Genomic DNA, 22148 nt, shown 5'->3' with positions numbered 1-22148 from the left:
TCCTTAGAGAATGGGATATAAATGGTGATATCATCAGCATATATATATATATATATATATATGTCAAAAGACCATAGTTTTCTAAAAGATGACCAAGAGGTATCATCATAATGTTAAACAAGATGGGGGAAAGAGGAGAACCCTGAGGGACCCCCCCCCCCCCCACAGCCAGGAGACCAAGCGGAAGAAAGTATATCTGATTGTTTGACTTGATGCGACCTATATCTTAAGAAGCCAGAAAACCATTTCAGGACAACTCCACAGATTCTGTAATAATCAAGAATATTTAAAAGAATATTATGAACAACAGTATCAAAGGCATTGGACAGATCAAACTGAAGTATCAATATTTTGTTGCCAAAACTTAATTCTCTCCTAAAGTTATATAAGAGGGTGGTAAGCACAGTTTCTGTACTGTAAGATGGCCTAAAACCAGATTGTGAACTATTCAAAATGGCATGAAGCTGGAGATACTCCATAAGTTGGTGCATGACAAGTCCTTCCATTACTTTAAGAAGAAGAGGAATTGAGGCTACTGATCTATAGATGGAAAACTTAGGCTAGTTTGGGTATTTTTAGCTATAGGAGAGTATATTGTTGAGCATAGAGTGATTATTGTATTGATTTTGCAATGTTCAATAAAGACTTCTATAAAATTTAAAAAAAAAAAAAAATATTGACATTGTCAGAGGGAAAGAAACCTTGAGATAACATCAAAGTTAGATTCGAGTGCAAATGATGTAAGAATAAATCAGGAGCTGACTTGAGGAGGTAAGTAGGGAACGTATCAAGCAATGTGAATTTGTGTAACGTCTGATTGACCTGATCAGTGGTGACTGGATGAAAAACGGACCAGATTCTATCTGCTTGAGAATGAGGCAGTAAAGGATCATGTAAATAGAGGAAATAGTCTACAGATGAAGGGGTATTGTTAAGTTGTAGTCTTATTTTAACTATTTTCTGTTTAAAGTAAGTAGTCAAGTGGGTCAGCAATGTGTGGGATCAGTTGAACTGGTTATTAGTTGAGTGTCCAATAAACTATTAACTAATGAGTAAAGTTTCCTCAGGTTGACTACTGTATCACCAATGAATTTGAAAGAGTAAGTTTTCGCTTTGGAGATTTTCAAACGTTTTTTTCCAAGCGATCCATTGTTCAGTAGATTTGTCCTTAGCCCAAATTCTCTCCTGTCTCCTGCATTTAAACTGCATTTGTAAAAGATCATCATTGAACCAAGGAGACAATCTTTTTGGATGAGATTTGACAGTCACAGGCGCAATAACAGCAAGGACTCTTTATAAGTATCATTCCACTGCTGAATGAAATTCAGGGAAGGGTTTGAGGTAAGTAATGCACTGAGTAACTCACTGGAACAGAATTTTAAAAGGTCAATTTTACCTCTAGTTTTAAAGAAATGTAACAAATTTTGGGATTTGGCATGACAATTAATTTTCTTTCAGTGCAATTTAAAAAAAGAGGCTACTGTGATCTGACCAAGGTATTGGGGTCCAATGAAAATCTGAGATGAAAAAAAGAGGCTACTGTGATCTGACCAAGGTACTGGGGTCCAATGAAAATCTGAGATGAAAAAAGTAGTTTGTAAATTTAGTTGCTAACATATCTAATTGATGATTTTTAATATGAGAGGACATTCCGTTGAACAGCAAGAATTGCCAAACATTAAGGAATTCTAGGAAATCCCTGGTGTATTGGTTGGTACTGCTATTTGTTGGTTATGCCATCCTACATAGAGATGTGAAGTCAGAGAGACTTTTTAGCCTAAGCTGAGCTAAACTATGCCAAGCTGAGACCAAAAGAGACTCTTCAGCTGAGAGCATTTGAACTCTAGACACTTTTCTGTAAGTGCTACTCTGCCATCCAAGATGTAGGTCATTTAGTAACCGAGTCCCTGAGCACTCAATGCTCAGAAATGCACCTTATCTGAACTACAAGCTTGTGCCAGGCTGAATAAAAGCCTGTACTGTGTAGCATCACAGTTACATCTAAGTTTCTGAGAATGGTTAGCATCATTGCTGAGCCAGTATCCTGTTTCCAACAGTGGCCAATCCAGGTCACAAGTACCTGGCAAAAACCCAATTAGTAGCAACATTCCACACTATTTCACTGAGAACACAGCCTGAGACGCTGCAGAGCAAGGCATCCTATCTACATGACCTTGTGCAGTCAGCCCTGGCTGATCCAGGAGCCAGATATGAAATATCAACTATGAGTCTGAAAAGGACAGATGAGACCTGCCATGCTGAGGGAGCTAAGTACTCTTCCATATGCATCCCACAACTTGGGTGAGGATAATGGTTTCCTTTCTATGGTCCAGGGTTAGACAGAAAGCACTGCTAAGTACCAAGTGTGATTCAAGACCTTTGACATGATATAACCTGTTTGTCTGTTAGGGAATACTAAGGCTGTATCAGGAATAATTATTAGCTGTACTGCTATTGCTACCTCACTGAGATAAGTTTTGCTCCTAAGAATTGCCAATTGCTCTGCCATACCAGTATCTATATATTTTTGCATTACCAATAAATTCTAATATAGTTTCATAATGTGGTCCCTGTCTGGCCACTTAGGTGCAATCATCCTCTAGATAAACAAGCTAGCCTATAACCAATAATTAGGGTAAATATCTGACCCCAAATGCGCCTACACTACCTCCTATTTTTTGCTTGGTAGTGGAGCCCAATGTAAGCACCTCGCAATCACTAGACAACTTAATCTAGTAAAATATTTTATTCTAGTTTGCCTAATGTTTTAGTTCTCCCAGATGGAGTGGTCAAGCTTAGTCTAACTACTGACCAGCAAGATGTGATTTTAAAAGATTTATGGTGTGTAGTTCTATGGAAGGGATGTTGACTAATTATTCAGAATGTAACCTTTTCACAAGAAACTGTTGAGAAATTTAATAATGTAGATGCTAATATGTATCTATTGGATAAATGTGTCTGCTTTTCGGAAAGGCAAGTGGGTTCTCTCTAGGTGGCCTCTGTGTCGGTTGATAAGGATTTGTTTCATCTTAAATTGGAAATCATAGAGAACAACAACAGAGTTTGTGTTTCCTTAATTTTCCTTGTATATAATTATTTGTCATCACCTGATCTTTTATGGAAATATTTTAAGGAAGAATTGTTATCTTTTTCTGAGACATTGAAATCTCTAATTGTTATTATTTGCCTGTGAAAAAAAATTGCCCGTGGATGATCAGTAGGTGTCTAGAGTTTGACCTCACAGCTTTCTTGGAAAATTCATACTATTACTTCTAGATCCACCCTCCTTGTGACTTTTGTGAATGAGAAGGACAAAGCGCTAGTTATGAAGAATTTCTTTAAAAAGGAAAAAGAAAAAAGAGAGGGATTATTGTATTGTGGGGCAAAAATCTTTTATATTTCCTGATGTGTTCAGGGCATGCAACTCATACAGAAAGCCTTTTTGGCTCTAAGGTCTAGCATGGTGGCTCTGGGTGCTACTTATTTCCCAAAATATTCCTGTAAAAGTACTTTTGCAAAGCAGTACATTTTCTAGGATTCTTTGCAGTAAAGATTCATAACTGGGTAGTTTTTAGTGAAGTTAATGTATTAAGTGCTTTCAATTGTTAGTTTCCAAGGTTTTTCTTGGGTCTTAACTTGATTTCTTTTTGATTCCGATTTATTACCACTTCTTTCCCATCTTCTGGGCTGACTGGAATGGTGTCTGATGTAATTAAGTTCATTTCTTTTATTTTTGTTAATGATGTGAATTTCAGTTTCCTGATAGTCATACTGAATTGTATAAATTTAAATCTTTAACAAAAGGAAAAAGAGAGGAAAACAGGAGTACCCCTTTTCCCTCTTGTATTTCAGAAGGAATTTTAGTAACCTTTTCTATAAGCTCCATAAGGCTTGTTACCTAAAGTCTTACAGAAGACAGGGTCGTAGTTCATACCCAAAACTGTAATTTGTTTAAAATTTAGCTTAGAAGGGTGCAGGATTTGAATATTAATAAGCTAAATTAAGCTCCTCAACTGATAAAAAGATCTGGAATTTTCTAAATGGTACTGAACAGTGCATTAGACAGTGGGAGCTGAAGTGAAAATTAATATAGTAAGTCTGAATCATACTGGCTGAGCACAAGCTCCTAGTGGTTATATATGAAGCTTCATACATACTCCTTTGTAGTGAATAAAAGTGGTGCAGAGAAGGCAAAGTGAGAGGAAGAAAATGCACAAGGGACCCTTCCCACTTATGCCACTATAATGTTGTAGTTATTTATTTAGTTCATTCCCCCCCCCCTTAAGGTTTTCTGGAATTAGAATTCTAGGAGGTCTTAAGTATTCAGAAGTCATAGGAGGTGCATATGTATGTACAAATTATCCATTTCTCTATCTCTATACATACATGTTCATTTACATATTCATAATCAAACAGCATTTCTTTTCACTCTCATAGACAATGTGATCATGAACAGATTATGCCATTATGGAATTTGGGACAGACTTTCCAATATAAGAATTCTCACATCCTGAAAAAAAAAAAAAAAAACCCCACACACAAAATGGAAAAACACAGGCAAGCTGTAAATCATGTCAGGGTTCTATGTTTTAGAATACTAAGGCTCTGTTGCCCAGGAAGTGGCACAGTACCTGACAGAACAGGGAACATTCAAACTTAGGCCTCTTGTAACTGCCACACTGAGGAGATGAATTTTTGATTGAACCTGTGGCTGCAATCGCAATACTTTATTAGAGCCCTGCTCTATCTGGACTCATCAAAAATGAGGATTCCCTCAATGCTGTGAGTATACAATGACAGGCAAAGAGCATAATGCAACCAAAAAAGACCTCCCTTAAATACAGTTTGACTCACATTGTCTCCATAGCACCTTGAGGTAGCCAAACTGTGTTGTTTCCTCCTATTCTGCCACAGGACACACCAGAGGTAGAAGTCTAATGATCACAGATGAGAGAATGGCTCAGCTTGGTTAACAGGCACTAAGCCACATCTTGTTCCTGTGCTCATGTAACATCAGGTTACTCAATGTTTTGGAAACTTTTTACCTTCAGCGACTTACCACTGGTTTATGTACAGCCACAGCCCCTGTAGTAAGATGTGGTAAATAAAAACAACATTTACTCTGAGGAAGGTTGGGCCTCCAGTATTATCTTGTCCACTGGAGAATCCTTCTGTGTAAAGATTCTGCTGTCGAATGTATTAGGGACAACACACTGCTATCTCAAGATATCATCATGCTGTTAGCTGAGGTAAACCTCCTTCAGCACCTGAAACAGCTCAGAGTTTAATTTTTCTATTAAAGGCACAGTAAAAAGATGCACAGGTACTCATATGGAGCCTCTTGGTGTGTAGTTCTATTCTTTAAAAGAAAAAAAAAAAAAGAAACAAATTTTGAGAACCAAGTAACGTTCAGGAGTAATCAAAATTCTTTTGTTTCACACAGAGGAGAGCAAATCCATTCTGCTTTGCTGGTAGATGAAGTAGAGTGAGGGGAGGAGCTACGGCTATACAGATGGGAATATGCGCACATGCCCAGATTGTTTCCTGGGTTCTTCTGGGCTCTGGAAGAGCAATCCAATCTGGCTTCGAAAGCATGATGTCACCCATATGTGTGGCTGATATCTTGCTTATCCATGGAGAAATGAAATACCCAAAGAAACAAATAGCGTAGCAACAGTCCATAAAAGGAAAAAGAAATAAATTTTAAAAATAAAAATGTAAGGAGGCTGAGAAAGCAGTCTCAATCCAAATGCCTAAAGCTAACTGAGGGAGAATGATAAAGGTCAAATAGAAAGTAGCAGTTCATTGAAGGCTCAACTTCTTGCATACTTTCTTCTTGGTTTCAAATCTGAGGAGAAAGAAAGGATTACTCTATAGTTTAGGCTAGTGTTTGTGTGTGCGGGGGGGGGCACTCCCACTCACCTCAACAGTTCTCATTTAACTAGCAACCAACTTTGACTAGTATAGAGCCTTAGCCAATAGCCTAAATCCCTTGATGACTTCTCAGACCCTCTTACCTCAATATCAAACTCCACCTCGCCAGGTTCACGAACACGGTTTGGATCTGAACAGGGTTTGGCACGGGGTAGCTTGCGAGGGAATTCTGCAAAAGATGGGAAGGAAAACATTTAAAAGGGAGATGAGAACTTTTGCAAAGTAAAAACCAACAATCATGACCCTTGGTCAATCAAAGCCCTGGACATAAGACGCTGACTCCGTGGGTGCTCGAGCACCCTCAATATTTTCCCGGCCGTCAGTCATCCGAAGTTCCGGTTCCAACGTCCCCAGCCTGACCTACCCGCCCTCTTCTCCCTCAACAGCCCTCCTTGCTTTCCTGCCACCCAGTCAGCACTTAAAACTCATTTTACCAGACTGAAGATGTGACTGCAAAAGAAGCAGAGTAGAGGAGGCTCGCCTTCAGCCTTCCCCTTCTCTCTCAGCATCCCGCCCTCATTTCCTGTTTCCGCAAAGGCGGGACGCTGAGAGAGAAGGGGAAGGCTGAAGGCGAGCCTGCTCTACTCTGTTTCTTTTGCAGTCACGACGTCAGTCAGGTAACATGAGTTTTAAAAGCACTGGCTGGGCGGCAGGAAGGCAAGGAGGGCTGTTGAGGGAGAAGAGGGCGAGTAGGTTGGGTGGGGGGGGGGGGTGGAACTTGGGGGGGCAGGTGGGGTTTGGGGCGTCACTGGACATGGAGGGGAAGGCAGGGGAGAGATGAGAAATCACTAGACATGGAGGGGAGGGCAGATGAGAAATCGCTAGACATGGAGGGGAGGGCAGGGGAGAGAGGAGAATTGCTGGATATGGATGGGGGAGGGCAGGGGAGAGAGGAGAATGGCTGGATATGGATGGGGGAGAGGGCAGGGGAGAGTTGCTAGACATGAATGGATGAAGGAGAAGGCAGGGGAGAGAGGACAGTTGCTGGACATGGATGGAGGGGAGGGCAGGGGAGAGAGGACAGTTGCTGGACATGGATGGAGGGGAGGGCAGGGGAGAGAGGACAGTTGCTGGACATGGATGGAGGGGAGGGCAGGGGAGAGAGGACAGTTGCTGGACATGGATGGAGGGGAGGGCAGGGGAGAGAGGACAGTTGCTGGACATGGATGGAGGGGATGGCAGGGGAGAGAGGAGAGTTGCTGGATATGGATGGAGGGGAGGGCAGGGGAAAGAGGAGAGTTGCTGGACATGGATGCAGGGGAGGGTAGAGAGAAAGTGAGATGCACATGGATGGAGGGGAGAGAGGAGACATGCTGGACATGGATGGAGGGGAAAGAGGAGACATGCTGGACATGGATGGAGGGGAGAGAGGAGACATGCTGGACATGGAGGGGAGATATGATAGAGGTCTATAAAATAACGAATGGAGTTGAACGGGTAGATGTGAAGCATCTGTTTACATTTCCAAATATACTAGGACTAGGGGGCATGCGATGAAGCTACAAATGTAATAAATTTAAAACAAATCAGAGAAAATGTTTCTTCACTCAACATGTAATTAAACTCTGGAATTTGTTGCCAGAGAATGTGGTAAAGGTGGTTAGCTTAACGGAGTTTTAAAAAGGTTTGGACGGCTTCCTAAAGGAAAAGTCCATAGACCATTATTAAATGGACTTCGGGGAAATGCACTATTTCTGGGATAAGCAGTAGAAAATGTTTTGTACTTTATTGGGATCTTGCCAGGTATTTGTGACCTGGATTGATCACTGTTGGAAACAGGATGCTGGGCTTGATGGACCTTTGGTCCTTCCCAGTACGCAATACTTATGGATGGGGGGGTGGGGGGGAGAGAGGAGACATGTTGGACATGGATGGAGGGAAGAAAGGAGACATGTTGGACATGGATGGAGGGGAGGGAAGAGAGGAAGTGAGATGAACATGGATGGCAGAGCAGACAGAGAGGAAAAATGGTGGACATGGATGGAGGAGAGGGAAGAAAGAGAGGAAGGAGATGCATACTGACAGAGATGAGGGAAAGGGAAAAGAGGAGAAAAAGTACACATGGATGGATAAAATTGATGCTGGATGGAAAGAGGGAAGAGAGGGGGTAGACGCTGGATGGAAAAGGGGAGAGAGAGGGGGTAGACGCTGGATGGAAAAGGGGAAGAGAGGGGGCAGACGCTGGATAGAAAGGGGGAAGAGAGGGGGCAGATGCGGGATAGAAAGGGGGAAGAGAGGGGGGCAGATGCTGGATAGAAAGGGGGAAGAGAGGGGGGCAGATGCTGGATAGAAAGGGGGAAGAGGGGCAGATGCTGGATGGAAAGGGGGAAGAGAGGGGGCAGACGCTGGATGAAGAGGGGGTAGACGCTGGATGGAAAAGGGGAAGAGAGGGGGCAGATGCTGGATAGAAAGGGGGAAGAGAGGGGGCAGATGCTGGATGGAAAGGGGGAAGAGAGGGGGCAGATGCTGGATGGAAAGGGGGAAGAGAGGGGGCAGATGCTGGATGGAAAGGGGGAAGAGAGGGGGCAGACGCTGGATGGAAAGGGGGAAGAGAGGGGGCAGACGCTGGATGGAAAGGGGGAAGAGAGGGGGCAGACGCTGGATGGAAAGGGGGGAGAGTTAAGATCGAGGAAAGAAAAAACAAGAGACTGGGACCAACACAATTAGAAACAGTAAACAACCAGACCAAAAAGGTAGGAAAAAATGAATTTTATTTTGTTTAGGATAAAGTAGTGTGGTAGCTGTGTTAATAAATACAGAAAATGGAAGATAATATCTTTATTGGACTAATTTTAACACATTTTTGAGGTCACGTGATGCCACGTTGAGGAACAGACATGGTCGAGGAGAGCTCCTGGGCCCCAACCGACCGAACAGCCTCAAACAGCTGCACATATCGGTATAAAAAGCTTTGAGATAGCGGAGAATCGCAATCGGAAAGGAACAAATATCGGCACGAGTGATCCCGATGGCAGCCAAATCAGTACGAAAACAAGGGGAAAAATTGAAGGCGTCGGAAGCCCACAAAATGGTGGAATCAGAGGGCGGAGGCCCAAGCTCAGTGAGCTCTGCGTGGGTTGCGGAAATCATATCAGAAGTCACCCAAGCACTGAATCAGACCTTGGATCAGAAGTTTCAAGGGATAACTGACAAACTTGAAACGCTGGACGGGAAAATGGAGTCACTAAACGGCGAATTTACAGCCAGAGACTGTCGGATTTGGAGGATCAGGTGCAGCAAAAAACTAACGACAAGGAGTCCTTGCAGGCGAGAGTAACGGACCTGGAGAAGAAATAGGATGACATCGAGAACAGATGTTGCAGGGGGAATCTCCATTTGGTGGGACTGGCAGAAAATATCTCAGATAGTGAGTTACGGACTTTCTTGGAGGAGTGGCTCACTACTACGCAACAACTGCAGTCGGCGGCAGGCCCGCTCCGAATTGAGCAGGCACACAGGTTGGGCCCGAGAAGGCAAAGAGAAGCAAAGCGAAGGACAGTTATTTTCAAAATGTTAAATTATGTCCAGAAAATGGAGATAGTCAGAGTGATTAGGGCAAAGGGCCCACTGAAATACTGCCAGTTTCCTCGGTCAGGAGAGCATAGTCACAAATGCGTTGTACCCTGCATCAAACACATGTGCAGTTTCGGCAGATGTATCTGGGAATTATCGAGAAGCACCTGGGGGGGGGGGGGGGGTCTCTCTCTCTCTCTCAATCAATGTGAGTGGGGTAACGTCCTCGATTAAGTGCCAAAAAATTCTGCCACTCTTAAATCGGCAAGCAGCGGACATAGTATTTTTACAGGATACCCACTTGTCCTCCATAGAACATGCCAAATTTAAGAGATGGTGGGTGGGGCAATTACTACAAGCACCAGTGCAAAACCACAAGGCCGGAGTGATGATTCTTTTTAGAAAGACACTCGAGGTTCAAACGCAGGGCTGCTGGCGGCCAAAGGATGGCAGGTTTGTAATAGCCAAAGTACTGATTAACAAGCGTGCGTTTCTACTAGCAAATGTGTATGCCCCCAATGTCATTAATCAGGCCTTTTTTAGGTCGCTAAACACGAGGATGTCCCGATAATCCTGGGAGGAGACCTGAACACGGTTCACGACCCCAGCTTGGATACATCAAGGGGACAGAGGGCTGAAACGGGGTCGAGGGCACATGGAGTCCCAATGCTTTGTGAGAATCTTGAGTTGATAGACGTTTAGAGGCTGTTGCACTCAGAGGACAGAGATTATACACATATATCGAGAGCCCATTCTTCCCAATCGCGGATTGATTATAGGAATCTTTTCTCCCTGGTTCAGGATGCGGGAATAGGACCATATGGGGTCTCAGACCATGCATATGTCTGGTGGACTATGAGAGCTCTAACAGGAGAGGGTCAGAAGTTTAATTGGCAGTTCCCCTTACACTTAATAAATGACAATAAATTTCGAGAACATATAGCGCAACAATGGGCAGAGTTTCAAATGCATATTGCCACCTATCGGGAGGACCCGATACTATTCTGGGAGACTGCTAAGGCAGTTCTACGGGGAGACATTATAGCATACACGAGCTATAAGAGGCAAGCGAGAGAGAGAGAGATACTTTGCTTGGGTCAACAGGTAGGAGAGGCCCATAGACACTGGGGAACCAGGCACACTTCACAAAATAAAGAACACCTGCTAGCATTACAAGCTTCCCTTAACACTCTATTGCACGAACGAGCAGTTAAATCTATACAGTATTATAAATATCAATTATATTTACATGGCAACAAGCAAGGGAAGATGCTAGCTAACCTTGTGCAACGGAAAATGGGGAACCAAAAGATATTGCAGATTGTGAATCAGAGGGGGAATCTGGTGCGATCAGATAAGGAAATAGCAGAAACCTTTCGACAATACTACCGCAAGCCCTATGCCTGCCCGGAAGAGGTTGACTTGGAGAGTAAAGGGAGGGCTCTGCCAACTCTAACAGAGTTGCAACGATTTAGATTAAATCAAATGATCACCAAAGAGGAGGTGTCCAGAGTGATAAAGCAAGGGGCCTTGTCTGGACACTTTTCCATACAAATTCTATAAAATATTAGATCATCAGGTGGTGCCGCCCTTGACAGCTTTATTCAATAAATTTGTCGAGAATGAGGACATGTCGGACTCTTTGAAGGAGGTCTGGATGGTGCTGCTGCTGCTGAAGCCTGGCAGGGGATCCAGAGCAGGCGTCATCCTATAGACCCATATCGTTACTAAACGTGGAGGCCAAGATGTTTGCCAAGCTACTGGCTAATAGACTGGCGGTGATCCTGCCCACTCTGGTAGAGGAGAGCCAACCTGGATTTGTTAGGGGACCAACCATTGCTAAAAACATGCGGAAAATACTGGCTTCAATGGATTGGGTGGAGAGGAACGGAACACTTTCTCTGCTTATCAGTTTTGATGCGGAGAAGGCGTTCGATAGAGTAAACTGGGACTTTATGTTTGTGACTCTGGAGAGTTATGGTTTTGATGGAATATGGATTAAAGCGATACGGGCATTGTATGAAGTGCCGCGGGCAAAAATCTGGGTGAATGGGATCTTATCAGAATCAATAACCATCCAACGGGGGACACGACAGGGATGTCCATTATCACCCCTGTTATTTGTTTTAAGTATAGACCCCCTGATAAGGGAGATATTGTCTAATCCGGACATTCGAGGAGTGGGCATGGGAAGACGGGATTTTAAGATCTCGGCCTTCGCTGATGACCTTTTGGTGCATTTGACTTCCCCCCAGGAATCCCTTTTTTGCCTTGATGGACAGCATTGCAGAATATGGAGACTTCTTTGGGGTTTAAATTAAACTTGGATAAATCTTTAGCTTTACCAACCAGTCACTTGGTGAGAAGGCAATGGGAGGGGCAATTTTCAGTGAAATGGGCGACGCGTCATTTTAAGTATTTGGGTATTAAACTCCCCTATAAGACGTTCCTGGTACGAGACCTGAATGTAGTGCACTTGTTACAGCAGACTGCACAGATACTATCGTGATGGTCATCAATACCAGTTTCATTGTATGGCCGAATCCAATTGTTCAACATGATCCTGTTTCCTAGATGGTTGTACATATTACAAGTATTACCGATTAGACTTCTTTTTTTTTTTTTTTTTAAAGTTTATTATATTTTCCAAAACAGCAACTGTCTGGGTATGTAGACCCAATCTACTATTGATACAAAAAGCCTTATCAATCTAACACGTTGCTCCTATTAACACATATCACAACAGTCCCAAACCCCAATCCCAAAAACCCTCCTCCCCCCTCTGTCAGTCGGCAGGTTGAGAAAACATCTTTATTCTTCTCATAAAGTTCCCACACTTTTTGAAACTTCTGAATGTGCCCTGTCCTTAATGCTGTTAATTTAGTCATCTGGTAGATATGGTCCACCTTAAGACCCACTTTGTGCATAGATGGAACTTCCACCTGCTTCCATGCTCGCGCCAAGACCAATCTAGCTGCTGCAAATATAATTATAGCAAGCTTATGTTCTGGCGCACGGCATCCTGGAGGACGCACATGAAGCAAGCAGTGCTCCGCTCTGGTCGGATATACCCCTGTACCCAGGCTATTGACCTTTTCAAGCACTTGTTGCCAATATGTTTGCACTTTTGGGCATCCCCACTAAACATGCATAAAGGTTCCCACTTCACCACATTCTCTCCAACAGTCTGCAGGGACCCCTGGGTAGATCTTATGTAACCTCTCTGGAGTATAGTACCACCAATATAGCATTTTATATCCGTTCTCAATCAGTGGTTGGGCAATAGACGGCTTTAATAAAAATCTAAAGCTACTCCCCCACCACTCTGCCGTGGGCGTTTTCTGCAATGCCTCTTCCCATCTATGGGTATATGGTTCTATAGGGGTGGTCAAGAGTAATAATGCCCGGTATATCCGTGTTATGCTCCTCTTCCCCCCTCCCCCTCTCAATGCTCGTTCCAGCAAGATCCAATTCCTCAGAGGCCTTCTTAAGCATATAGCTTCTCAGGCAATGGTAATAAACCATATCGCTCTCACTTAGGTCGTAATCAGCTTGTAACCCCTCAAATCCCCTTACTCTGCCGTCCTCCCACATTTGCCCTAGTGTACATAGGCCCTTAGTCGCCCAAATTTGGTATGCCTTTTCAGTCTCCCCCCACATGAAACCTGGGGCAGCACGGATAGCTGTCTGCAAAAAGTACAGTCTATCAGGGAATATCTTTTTCCTTATTGAGAGCCATGTATAGAGCAGGTGATTCATTACTATTGGGAGTCTACGTGCTGCGGCTAATATACCCTCTTTCTGTCCCCACAGTATATTACCCAGGTACCGAGTGCCCATCCATGCCCTCTCCCAATGGAGCCATTTTTTGGTATTTTGAGGTTCCCACTCAGACAGCACTCGTAACTGAGCCGTCTGATAGAAAAGATAAAAGTTGGGAACTCCCATGCCTCCCACCTTTGGCTGTTGAAACATTGCCGCACGTCTCACCCTGGGAGGCCTTTTCTTCCAAATGTATGCGAATATTCTTTTATTAAGTTGCCTGAAGGAGCGTGGTATCGGCACTGGCAGGGCCACAAACATGTATAATAATTTTGGCAGAAGAATCATTTTGACTGCGTTAATCCTACCTGTCCAGGAGACATTGAGACCCTCCCATATATCTAGTTCTGTAAATAACTCTCGAGCTTTTGATGGGAAATTAGCAGAAAAGAGATTCTCAGCCTTAGCCGTGATTTGGACACCTAAATATCTTATTGACTTTGCTGCCCATAGAAATGGGTAGGCCTTTTTTATCATTCCTGCCTCATGTGGGGTCATCGAAATATTGAGTATCTCCGATTTTGTAACATTAATTTTAAAACCTGACATACGGCCATAGTGCTGAACACTGTCATGACATAATGGAGGGACCGGGATGGATTGACCAGCGTCATTAAAATATCGTCTGCAAAAAGCATAATCTTAAGTTCCTTCCTACCTCTGATCACACCTCGTATATCCCCATGCTCCCTTATTATTTTAGCTAGAGGTTCTATAGATAGGGCGAAGAGCAAAGGAGATAGTGCGCAGCCCTGCCGCGTGCCTCTATGTAGCTCAACCGGCCTGGACCTCGAGCCATTAATTCTCAACACTGCCAGGGGGCCACTAAAAAGTAAAGTCACCCAATGGATAAACCTGTCCCCCAAGCCCACCTGCCTCAACAATGTAAACAAAAAGGCCCAGTCCACCCGGTCGAACGCCTTCTCAGCGTCTATGGAGAGCAATATTACCGGGGTGGTCTCATTTCTAACCTGTTGGATCACATGTAAGAGGCATCGTATGTTATCACAGCCTTGTCGGCCTTCAATAAAGCCCACCTGAACCTCATGGATCAGGTGCGGCATCAGCCCCCACAACCTGCGAGTCAAAATTTTTGTAAATATCTTATAATCAGTGTTAAGCAACGAGATTGGCCTATACGAGCCACACTGCTGGGGGTCCTTTCCTGGTTTTAATATGAGGACCACCTCCACCATTCTCCACGAATAAGGTAGTTCCTGAATACTACCAAAGGAGGAGATCGCCTTCAACAGGATCGGGGCCAGTAGCTTACTGAACATTTTATAAAACCTAATGGGAAAGCCATCGGGGCCCGGAGCCTTTTATTTGGAAGGTCAGCTATGGCCTCCTCTACTTCTGCTAGCGTAATGTCCCCTGAAATTTTCTCTGTCTCCGCTTCTGATATCTATCGTGGCGCTATTTCCTCTAGGTATGCCTCCTTCTCCTCCGAAGTTGCGGTGTGCTCACCCTGATATATTTGATTGTAAATTGATTGTATTTTATCTGTTTCCGTTAGAAGGGTTTCCCCATTATCCTTTATAGCTGTTATATAGTTATGCTGCACTTTCTTTCTAAGCTTAAATGCCACCAACCTGCTGGCTTTGTCGCCAAATTCAAAATGTTCTTGTTGCGCAGCCTGCAACTGCAGCGCGATATCTGCATCTCATTTAGTTGCCTCCTAATTTGGCGGATCTCCCCTAATTTTTGATCATCCATGGCATTTGCTTTATGACCTCTTTCTAGCTGGGCCAACCCATCCCGGAGCGCCTTCTCCTCTAATTTCTGAGTCTTATATATGTGGGATTGCAGTGCAATGAGATTTCCTCTCAGGACCGCTTTAAGTCCTTCCCACAAGCTTGTAGGATAGACGTCATCCTTATCATTGTTAGCAATATACTCTACAATATATTTTTCTATCTCCTGAACAGTTTGGGGTTTTAACAACAGGGCTTCATTCATTCGCCAGTTTCTACGCCCTTTGCACCCACCCCTTATTAGCAATGCCATCCATACTAAGCTGTGGTCAGTCCAAGTACATGGTTCAATCTGTATGTCTTGTGTGCTATCCCAGACCCCTCTATCTCCCATCCAATAGTCGATTCGGTAATATGAGTTATACTTTGGCGAGTAGTGGGTGTCGTCCCTCTCAGATCTATGTTTCTCTCTCCACAAATCTAATAGCCCCCAGCGCCCCATCCAACCCTGCATCCTATTGCGATCCCGCTGTGCATATCCCACCTGACCTCCTGAATTGTCTACCTGGGGGTCTAATGTGAGATTAAAGTCTCCCGCTATCAGTAGGGAGCCTTGTGCTTTATCTTATCATCACTTTTTCAAGGCCCTCCAGGAAACTGGCCTGCCGCTCATTAGGCGCATACATACATATCAGTGTATATTGTGTATCATATAGAGTTGCAATCACCATTAAATATCTCCCCTCAACATCCCTTATAATATCATGAATGATCCACGGGTATGCCCCGGACAGCGCAATGAGAACCCCTCTCTTTTTATTATCAACTGTACTTGAAGCACAATATATTTGAGGGTATCGCTTATGTCTTAATAGCTTCTCATGGCTGCGCCGCAGGTGTGTCTCCTGGGCAAATATTATGTCTACCCTCAGGCACATCATATCTTTAAACATCTGACTCCTCTTTAGAGGTGAATTAAGGCCTCTCACATTCAGAGTCGCAAGTCTAAGTGTCATCCACCTTTCTCTGTGATCTGCTCTTACACATTCTGCCACCCCCCCACAGTAATCCCATCTTTCCCTCCCCATCTTCCCTCCCCTCCTCCTCGCCATCCACTCTCCCCCCCCCTCCCTGCTCTCCCCCTACCCTCCTAACCCTCCCCACCCCTCTGAATCTGAGCATCGCTTCCATATTCAAGCGAATGCTGCTCGGGTTGGAAGTGACTCTCCTGCACCCTTTATTTTCTTCAACTTAAAGCACAGATCTCCCCTCTCCCCCCGCATCAACTTCACATACAACTCCCCTGCTTATATGCCTGGGTGCCGGAGCAACTCAGCACCCAGAGTCTTTACGTAACCTCCTTCCATGTAGCATCTTATTTCTGTCTCTGGTATGTCCTGCAATGGACTGCAGCAAGCCACCAGCAGTCATAATGGTCTCCAGGTCTTCCACCGTAGCGGCTCTCGGTCTCACTTGAGACGATGCGCAGATTGCTGCCGCTGGAGTCTCTTACGTACCACTCGTTGCCACTTCGGGTGGGAGTCTCGCTCGCCCTCTCGCCGGCGCTCTTCTCCCGTCATCAGGGCTGCTCCTGCCTCTCCATCTTGGACCACTGCAAGTGCTTCCGCCACCGTCTGAACATGTTGCTGCTTGCCATCCTTATAAAAGATCAAAGCAAAAGGATGGCCCCAGCAGTATCGGATGCCCAATTCGCGTAGATGCGCCGTCACAGGTTTTAGATCCGCTCTCCTCTTTAATGTAGCTGCGGCTAAATCTTGGTAGATTTCGATATTATAGGAATCCCATTGGAAGTCTTTTTTTTGCCTTGCTGCCTTCAGCACTCTTTCCTTTAGCTTGAAATCATGGAAGCAGGCTATAATGTCTTTCTGCCGATTATTACTCATCAGGCCCAAAGCCCTATGGGATCGCTCCAAGATTACCAGCTCTGGCTCCATCGGGGCCTCCGGCGTGGACAGCAAGGCACTATTTTCTGAACCACTGCTTCTGCATCCTGATAGAGCGGGGATTCTGGCAGGCCCCTAAAACGCAAGTTACAGCGTCTGCCACGATTTTCAAGGTCCTCCAATTTGTTGTTAATTTGCTGTTGACCCAGTCTAAGATCAGATACCTGCAGGTCCAGCGATTGCAGCGCCTCTCCTTGATCATCTATTCGGGACTCCGCCTCTTCTACTCTGCGACCTAGGCCCGCTATTTCTCCCCGCAGTTCCGCCCCCAAGTTAGCGATCTCCTGCCGGACTGCCTTGAGGTCCGAACGCATCTTCCGCATCCACTCCCGGAGCTACGGGAAATCATTTACTCGCGGGATCGAGTCTTGCGTTTGAAAAAGTTCTACTCCCATACTTTCCTCTCCATTGCTCTGGGTGTCCGGAAGTGGCTCTGCCTGGTCTGCCATGCGCTTCTGGGCTGCTCCTCCCGCGAAAGCAAATTGAGATAGATTTATGCCCTCTTGGCTCGCCTGCATCCCTTCACGATATTGAGCAGTCCTTCAGCTACTCTTTGCTGCAGTTTGCGATCGACTTCGGCGCTATCGGAGGGGGAAAAACGCGTTTTTTAGCTCTGGTGCGGCGGAGCTCCGCGATCATGCGGCCATTCGCTCCGCTGACGTCACTTCCTCCCCGATTAGACTTCTTGAGAGAGAAATTAAAGCCTTATATGGAACAATATCAAAGTTTTGTTGGCAGGGGAAGAAACCAAGGACTCCAATTAGGCACTTGATAGGGCCATGGCGACAGGGGGGTTTAGGTTTGCCAGACATGCAGAGCTATAATTGGGCATGTTTACTCAGACATTTGGGAGATTGGGTCTTGGGTAGCCAGACATATACTCCCAGGAAATTAGAGCAGGTAACATATGGCAAATGGAGCATTTTTTCGTTGGTCCACTGCCCAACTGGTAAAATTCCAGAGGAGTTACGTGATAACTATCTTTTGAGGTCGATACGGGCATCGCGGAACTTTCTGATCCCATTATTGGGGGGGAATCCGCGGCAGTCGGATCAGATACCCCTGGTGGGGAACGCAGATTTTGCACCAGGTAATGATAATAGCAGCTTCAGGTGATGGGACAGCAAAGGGATTAGATATGTTAAGGATTTGTTAGATGCTGAGGGGCGAATGTGGAAGTGGGAGACGATGTTGGCATCTGGGAAAGTAGAAGCGCATGACCTGTTCGCCTATAGACAAGTGCAGCACTAGACTTAGACTTGGGAGACCAGCGGTTTTCCCTCAGACAAAAGTTGCTAGAGTTTTATGAACCCATTCAGGATAGGGGGTCTCGATATCGACGATGAAAATCACGCTACAAAAAGTACAGAGGAGGCCGGAGGAGGAGTTGCAGCGACGATGGAGTCACTATTTGGGTATATCGGCTACATCAATAGACCTGACCCTATTAATAGGATGCATACCATCAGGATCGGTTAGTGCGGAGCTCCGGGAATGTAATTTTCGGGTATTACACAGAGCTTATTTTACACAGGAGCATATCTTTAAGGCGGGAGGTATAAACTTCCCGATCTGTACAAAAGGTAAAGCAGAGGTCAACTCCTTCATACAAGCGTTCTGGGAGTGTGCACAGATCCAAGTCTTTTGGAAGGAGGTGGCCTTGTATCTGGAAAACCTGGGGGGTAGACCATTGACATTAACTCCGGCAGGGTTCTTGTTGGATCGATATGAGGATTTTGGCACACAGGACAAATATTTTAAATTGATGATTAGGAAGGCAGGGATGCTGGGTAAGAGAGCCGTGTTGGGGGTGTGGATCAGTGACCAAGCTCCATCGTATTGGCAATGGAGGAATAGGCTGCATGGTCTGATGCTGCTAGAACTTCAATATGCTCGATCGACATTCAAACGGAAAAAATTATTCCTATCAATTTGGGACAAGTATATTCAATCCTTGACCCACAGAGCCCGCAGCCTGGTGTTGAATTCGATATCTTGAAGAAGGGGAGGGGACTACAGGATATGGAAGGGGGGAGCTTTGGGGGGCCGAGGCTGTGCGGCTCGGGGTGGCTGGGGCGCTCCACACGCTCAGATGGTACAGAGTCGAAGAGGGAGGGGAGAGAATTGGGAAGGGGGGGAGGAGGGGAGAGAGGTTAGGGGGACCAAAGCTAACAATCTGATGACAACTGGTACCAAGGAGTCAAAGAAGGTAATGCTACCTAAAGAGAGAGGGGGAAAGCTTAATGAACGGTCCCCAGTTACAGGTTTGCGCGGAGAAGTAAACCCGGGGGGGGGGGGGGGGGGGGGGGGGGGGGAGGGGGGCACAGAAAAGGGGAGGTGGGGAGAAAACGTTATTTGGGGTTTGTACAATAATAAGAAAGATGAATAATTGTAACTTTAAGCTTCCAAGTATATGTTATTTAGAATGTTTGTTTAAACCCATCATCATCAACAATAAAAAATGTTAAACCTTAATACATTTTTGACTAATGTTTGGAGACCAAACCGTCCTTTCTCATGTCAGAACAGAATACCATAACAGCAGTATACTGTCCTGACCTGAGGAAAGAGGTTTTGGCCTTTGAAAGCTAATTGAAAAATGTATTTAGTCCAATAAAAATGATAGTATCATATTTTCCATTTTTTGTTTTATTTGTATTTGTTAACCTATAGGAAGAAGTCCTGGTGCAGGTTGCAGGCAGCCTATGAGTGGCGCTGCCACTGCACAGGTGTGTGTGTGTTGGGGGGGGGGGGGGGGGGGGAGAACGCACTGCCTGTAAAAACGAAACAACAAAAAAATGTCAGCACCCCGAATCATTTTGAAAAGTTGGCTCCTATGCCCCTGGATACCACCACAAAGCTAGGGTCGTCATTTCTACATACTTGTTAACTTTTTCTTAGACAGGATGTTTTTCTTCTCCTTCCGGGGAGTCTCATCAATTTGCAGGTCCTCTTCTGAGTCCAAGTCAAAATCATCTGCAAGAGGCTGGGGCTGCTGAAGCTTAGTCTTCTTGAAGCTGCTGAGTGTTGCAGATGGGACACACTGTGTGACCACAGGGGCCTTTGACTTCTTACTCCTGGGAAAGAATACATTCAAGCAGGAATAAAAAAAGTACTGAGGCTATAGCAAAAATACTGGTGAGATTTGTACAGCAGCTCAGTCTCCCAAGGTTCCACAATGATTCTAAAGCTGTGCAGACACCAGGATGGCTTCAGAGCCGTGAGATAAAGGAGTGGAGTAGCAGTCTAGTGGTTAGAGAAGTGGGCTGAGAACCAAGGAAGTCAGGATTCAAATCCTGCTTCTCCCACTAACATTCCTTATTACCTTAAGCAAGTCACTTCACCCTCCACTACCTCATGTACATCTTGGAGAGTAGCCTTCTTTGGCAGGAATATAACTATAGTACCTGAATTGTAAAATTATTTTTGAGGTCAGATTTGTAATGGAGAGTAATTAATCTAATTTCTGTATCTTCCCTTCCCATCATGGTCTTCTCTCTCACCCAGGTACGTTGCCATTGGACAGAACCAACTTCAGTTTTGTCTCTGTAACATCATCATCTTCCACATCCACAAGACAGGAACTTGAAACGTCCAACTATAAGAGAAGAGAAATGAAAAATTGAGGCCTTACCAAGAGTCTCTAGCAGGAGGAGGCATCTCCCAGCTTCTGGCCCAAGTTTACCAGGGCTCTTTTCCAGAAGCTTTATGATTTATAGGGAGCAGCAGAAAGTCTAGATTTGGAAGGAGAGACAACCAAAAACATTCCATGCATTTTTGACTTAATGGAGGAGAAACACCCTCCTCCCTCAATGAGAAAGTGAGCTGTACACACCTCTCCCTTGGTAGGGGTCTGTTTTAAAGTTTGGCGGTAGCATGTGTCTGGATTCTCCAGCTCCTCGGCCGGGTCCTGTCTCTCCTTGCTCTTCCGTCCACGCTTTCTGTTTGCTTCTGTGGGCTTTGGGCTCTTCTTCTTGCCAGTTTTTACAACAGGTAAAGTTTTGGACGAAGAGATGGTCGCAGGGGCAATATTCCGCTGGAGGCTGAACAGGCTTCCACTCCTTCCCACATTCTGATGGAAGATGTCCTGAAGGGGTTGAAAGAAAGAAAAACACAAGCTGTAATCACCCTCATTTAATCTCAAAAAGTGTTCCTAATCCATGGCTGTGCACTGAAACCCATCAACATGTATAAACTGCATGTGTACATCCCTGAGAACATCATCCCTCCACGAGGTGAGGGGAAAGTGATACTGCTTATAGAGGTCTTCATTTGGCAGAAGGAGAAATCCAACAAACAAACAGGAAATATCGCCAGACAGCATCAAGACTAGCTCTAAGTCCAGAAAAAACAGGTTTTTCTACGTTCCTGTGGATCTACTACCTTATAAGTTCCTTCAGTCTACTGCAAAACTTCGGCGTTAATGCTTCAAGATGATGAGTGGGTATGTGTGTGTTTTATTCTGCTGTCTATGAAGAACTCCCATTAGAAGCAAGCAGTATTTACAATACAGACACAAGATAACTCGTGGCTGAGGACTGTTCCAATTTTATTTGATGAATCTTGTAGGGAAACCTGATCAGATGGCCTGTGCAGCAGCTCAGTTGGTCACTCCTTGTCTATTTAGCCATAACAAGGTCAAAACAGATTACAATAAGACCATAAATAGACATCTAAAGAGGCAACTAAATACATATAGTGATTCTATAAAGAACACACTGTTACATGTTGATTATGCATGTAATTTATTAGAATAATGGCATATGAACGCATGTTGTGTGTAAACGCCAACATTCTGCAAAGCGCTTTCTGTAAATACGCGTGTATCTCAGAATATGTACTTTACAGGTAGGCATACACATAGGGCAGAGTCTAGGCAGAGCACATGCATATAATAAAGAATACTAAACATAGTAAAGCGAATGCTACATACCTGTAGAAGGTATTCTCCGAGGACAGCAGGCTGATTGTTCTCACTGATGGGTGACGTCCTCGGCAGCCCCTCCAATCGGAATCTTCCTAGCAAAGTCCTTTGCTAGCTCTTGCGCGCCTGCGCGCACCGCGCATGCGCGGCCGTCTTCCCGCCCGAAACCGGCTCGAGCCGGCCAGTCCAGTATGTAGCAAGACAATACACTTCAAGGGAAGACACAACTCCAACGGGGAGGCGGGCGGGTTTGTGAGAACAATCAGCCTGCTGTCCTCGGAGAATACCTTCTACAGG

At 44.9% G+C, this 22148-nt stretch overlaps 1 protein-coding gene across 1 annotated transcript in view; it reads right to left on the bottom strand.

Moving 5' to 3' along the window:
- Positions 1 to 22148, bottom strand: part of PHF8 (PHD finger protein 8) — a 289339-nt gene that overhangs the window by 142483 nt on the left and 124708 nt on the right. Inside the window, exons 13-16 of the mRNA XM_030194272.1 lie at positions 20763 to 21014; positions 20431 to 20525; positions 19811 to 20004; positions 6018 to 6103 (exon numbers count right to left, since the gene is read on the bottom strand). Coding sequence (XP_030050132.1) covers positions 6018 to 6103; positions 19811 to 20004; positions 20431 to 20525; positions 20763 to 21014 — 627 coding nt within the window. The remainder of the gene's footprint in view (positions 1 to 6017; positions 6104 to 19810; positions 20005 to 20430; positions 20526 to 20762; positions 21015 to 22148) is intronic.

The sequence above is a fragment of the Microcaecilia unicolor genome, chromosome 2 (assembly GCF_901765095.1).
Source record: "Microcaecilia unicolor chromosome 2, aMicUni1.1, whole genome shotgun sequence".
Classification (NCBI taxonomy): domain Eukaryota; kingdom Metazoa; phylum Chordata; class Amphibia; order Gymnophiona; family Siphonopidae; genus Microcaecilia; species Microcaecilia unicolor.
The sequence above is the reverse complement of the archived record's forward strand: the minus strand, read 5'-3'. Positions and strand labels throughout refer to the sequence as shown.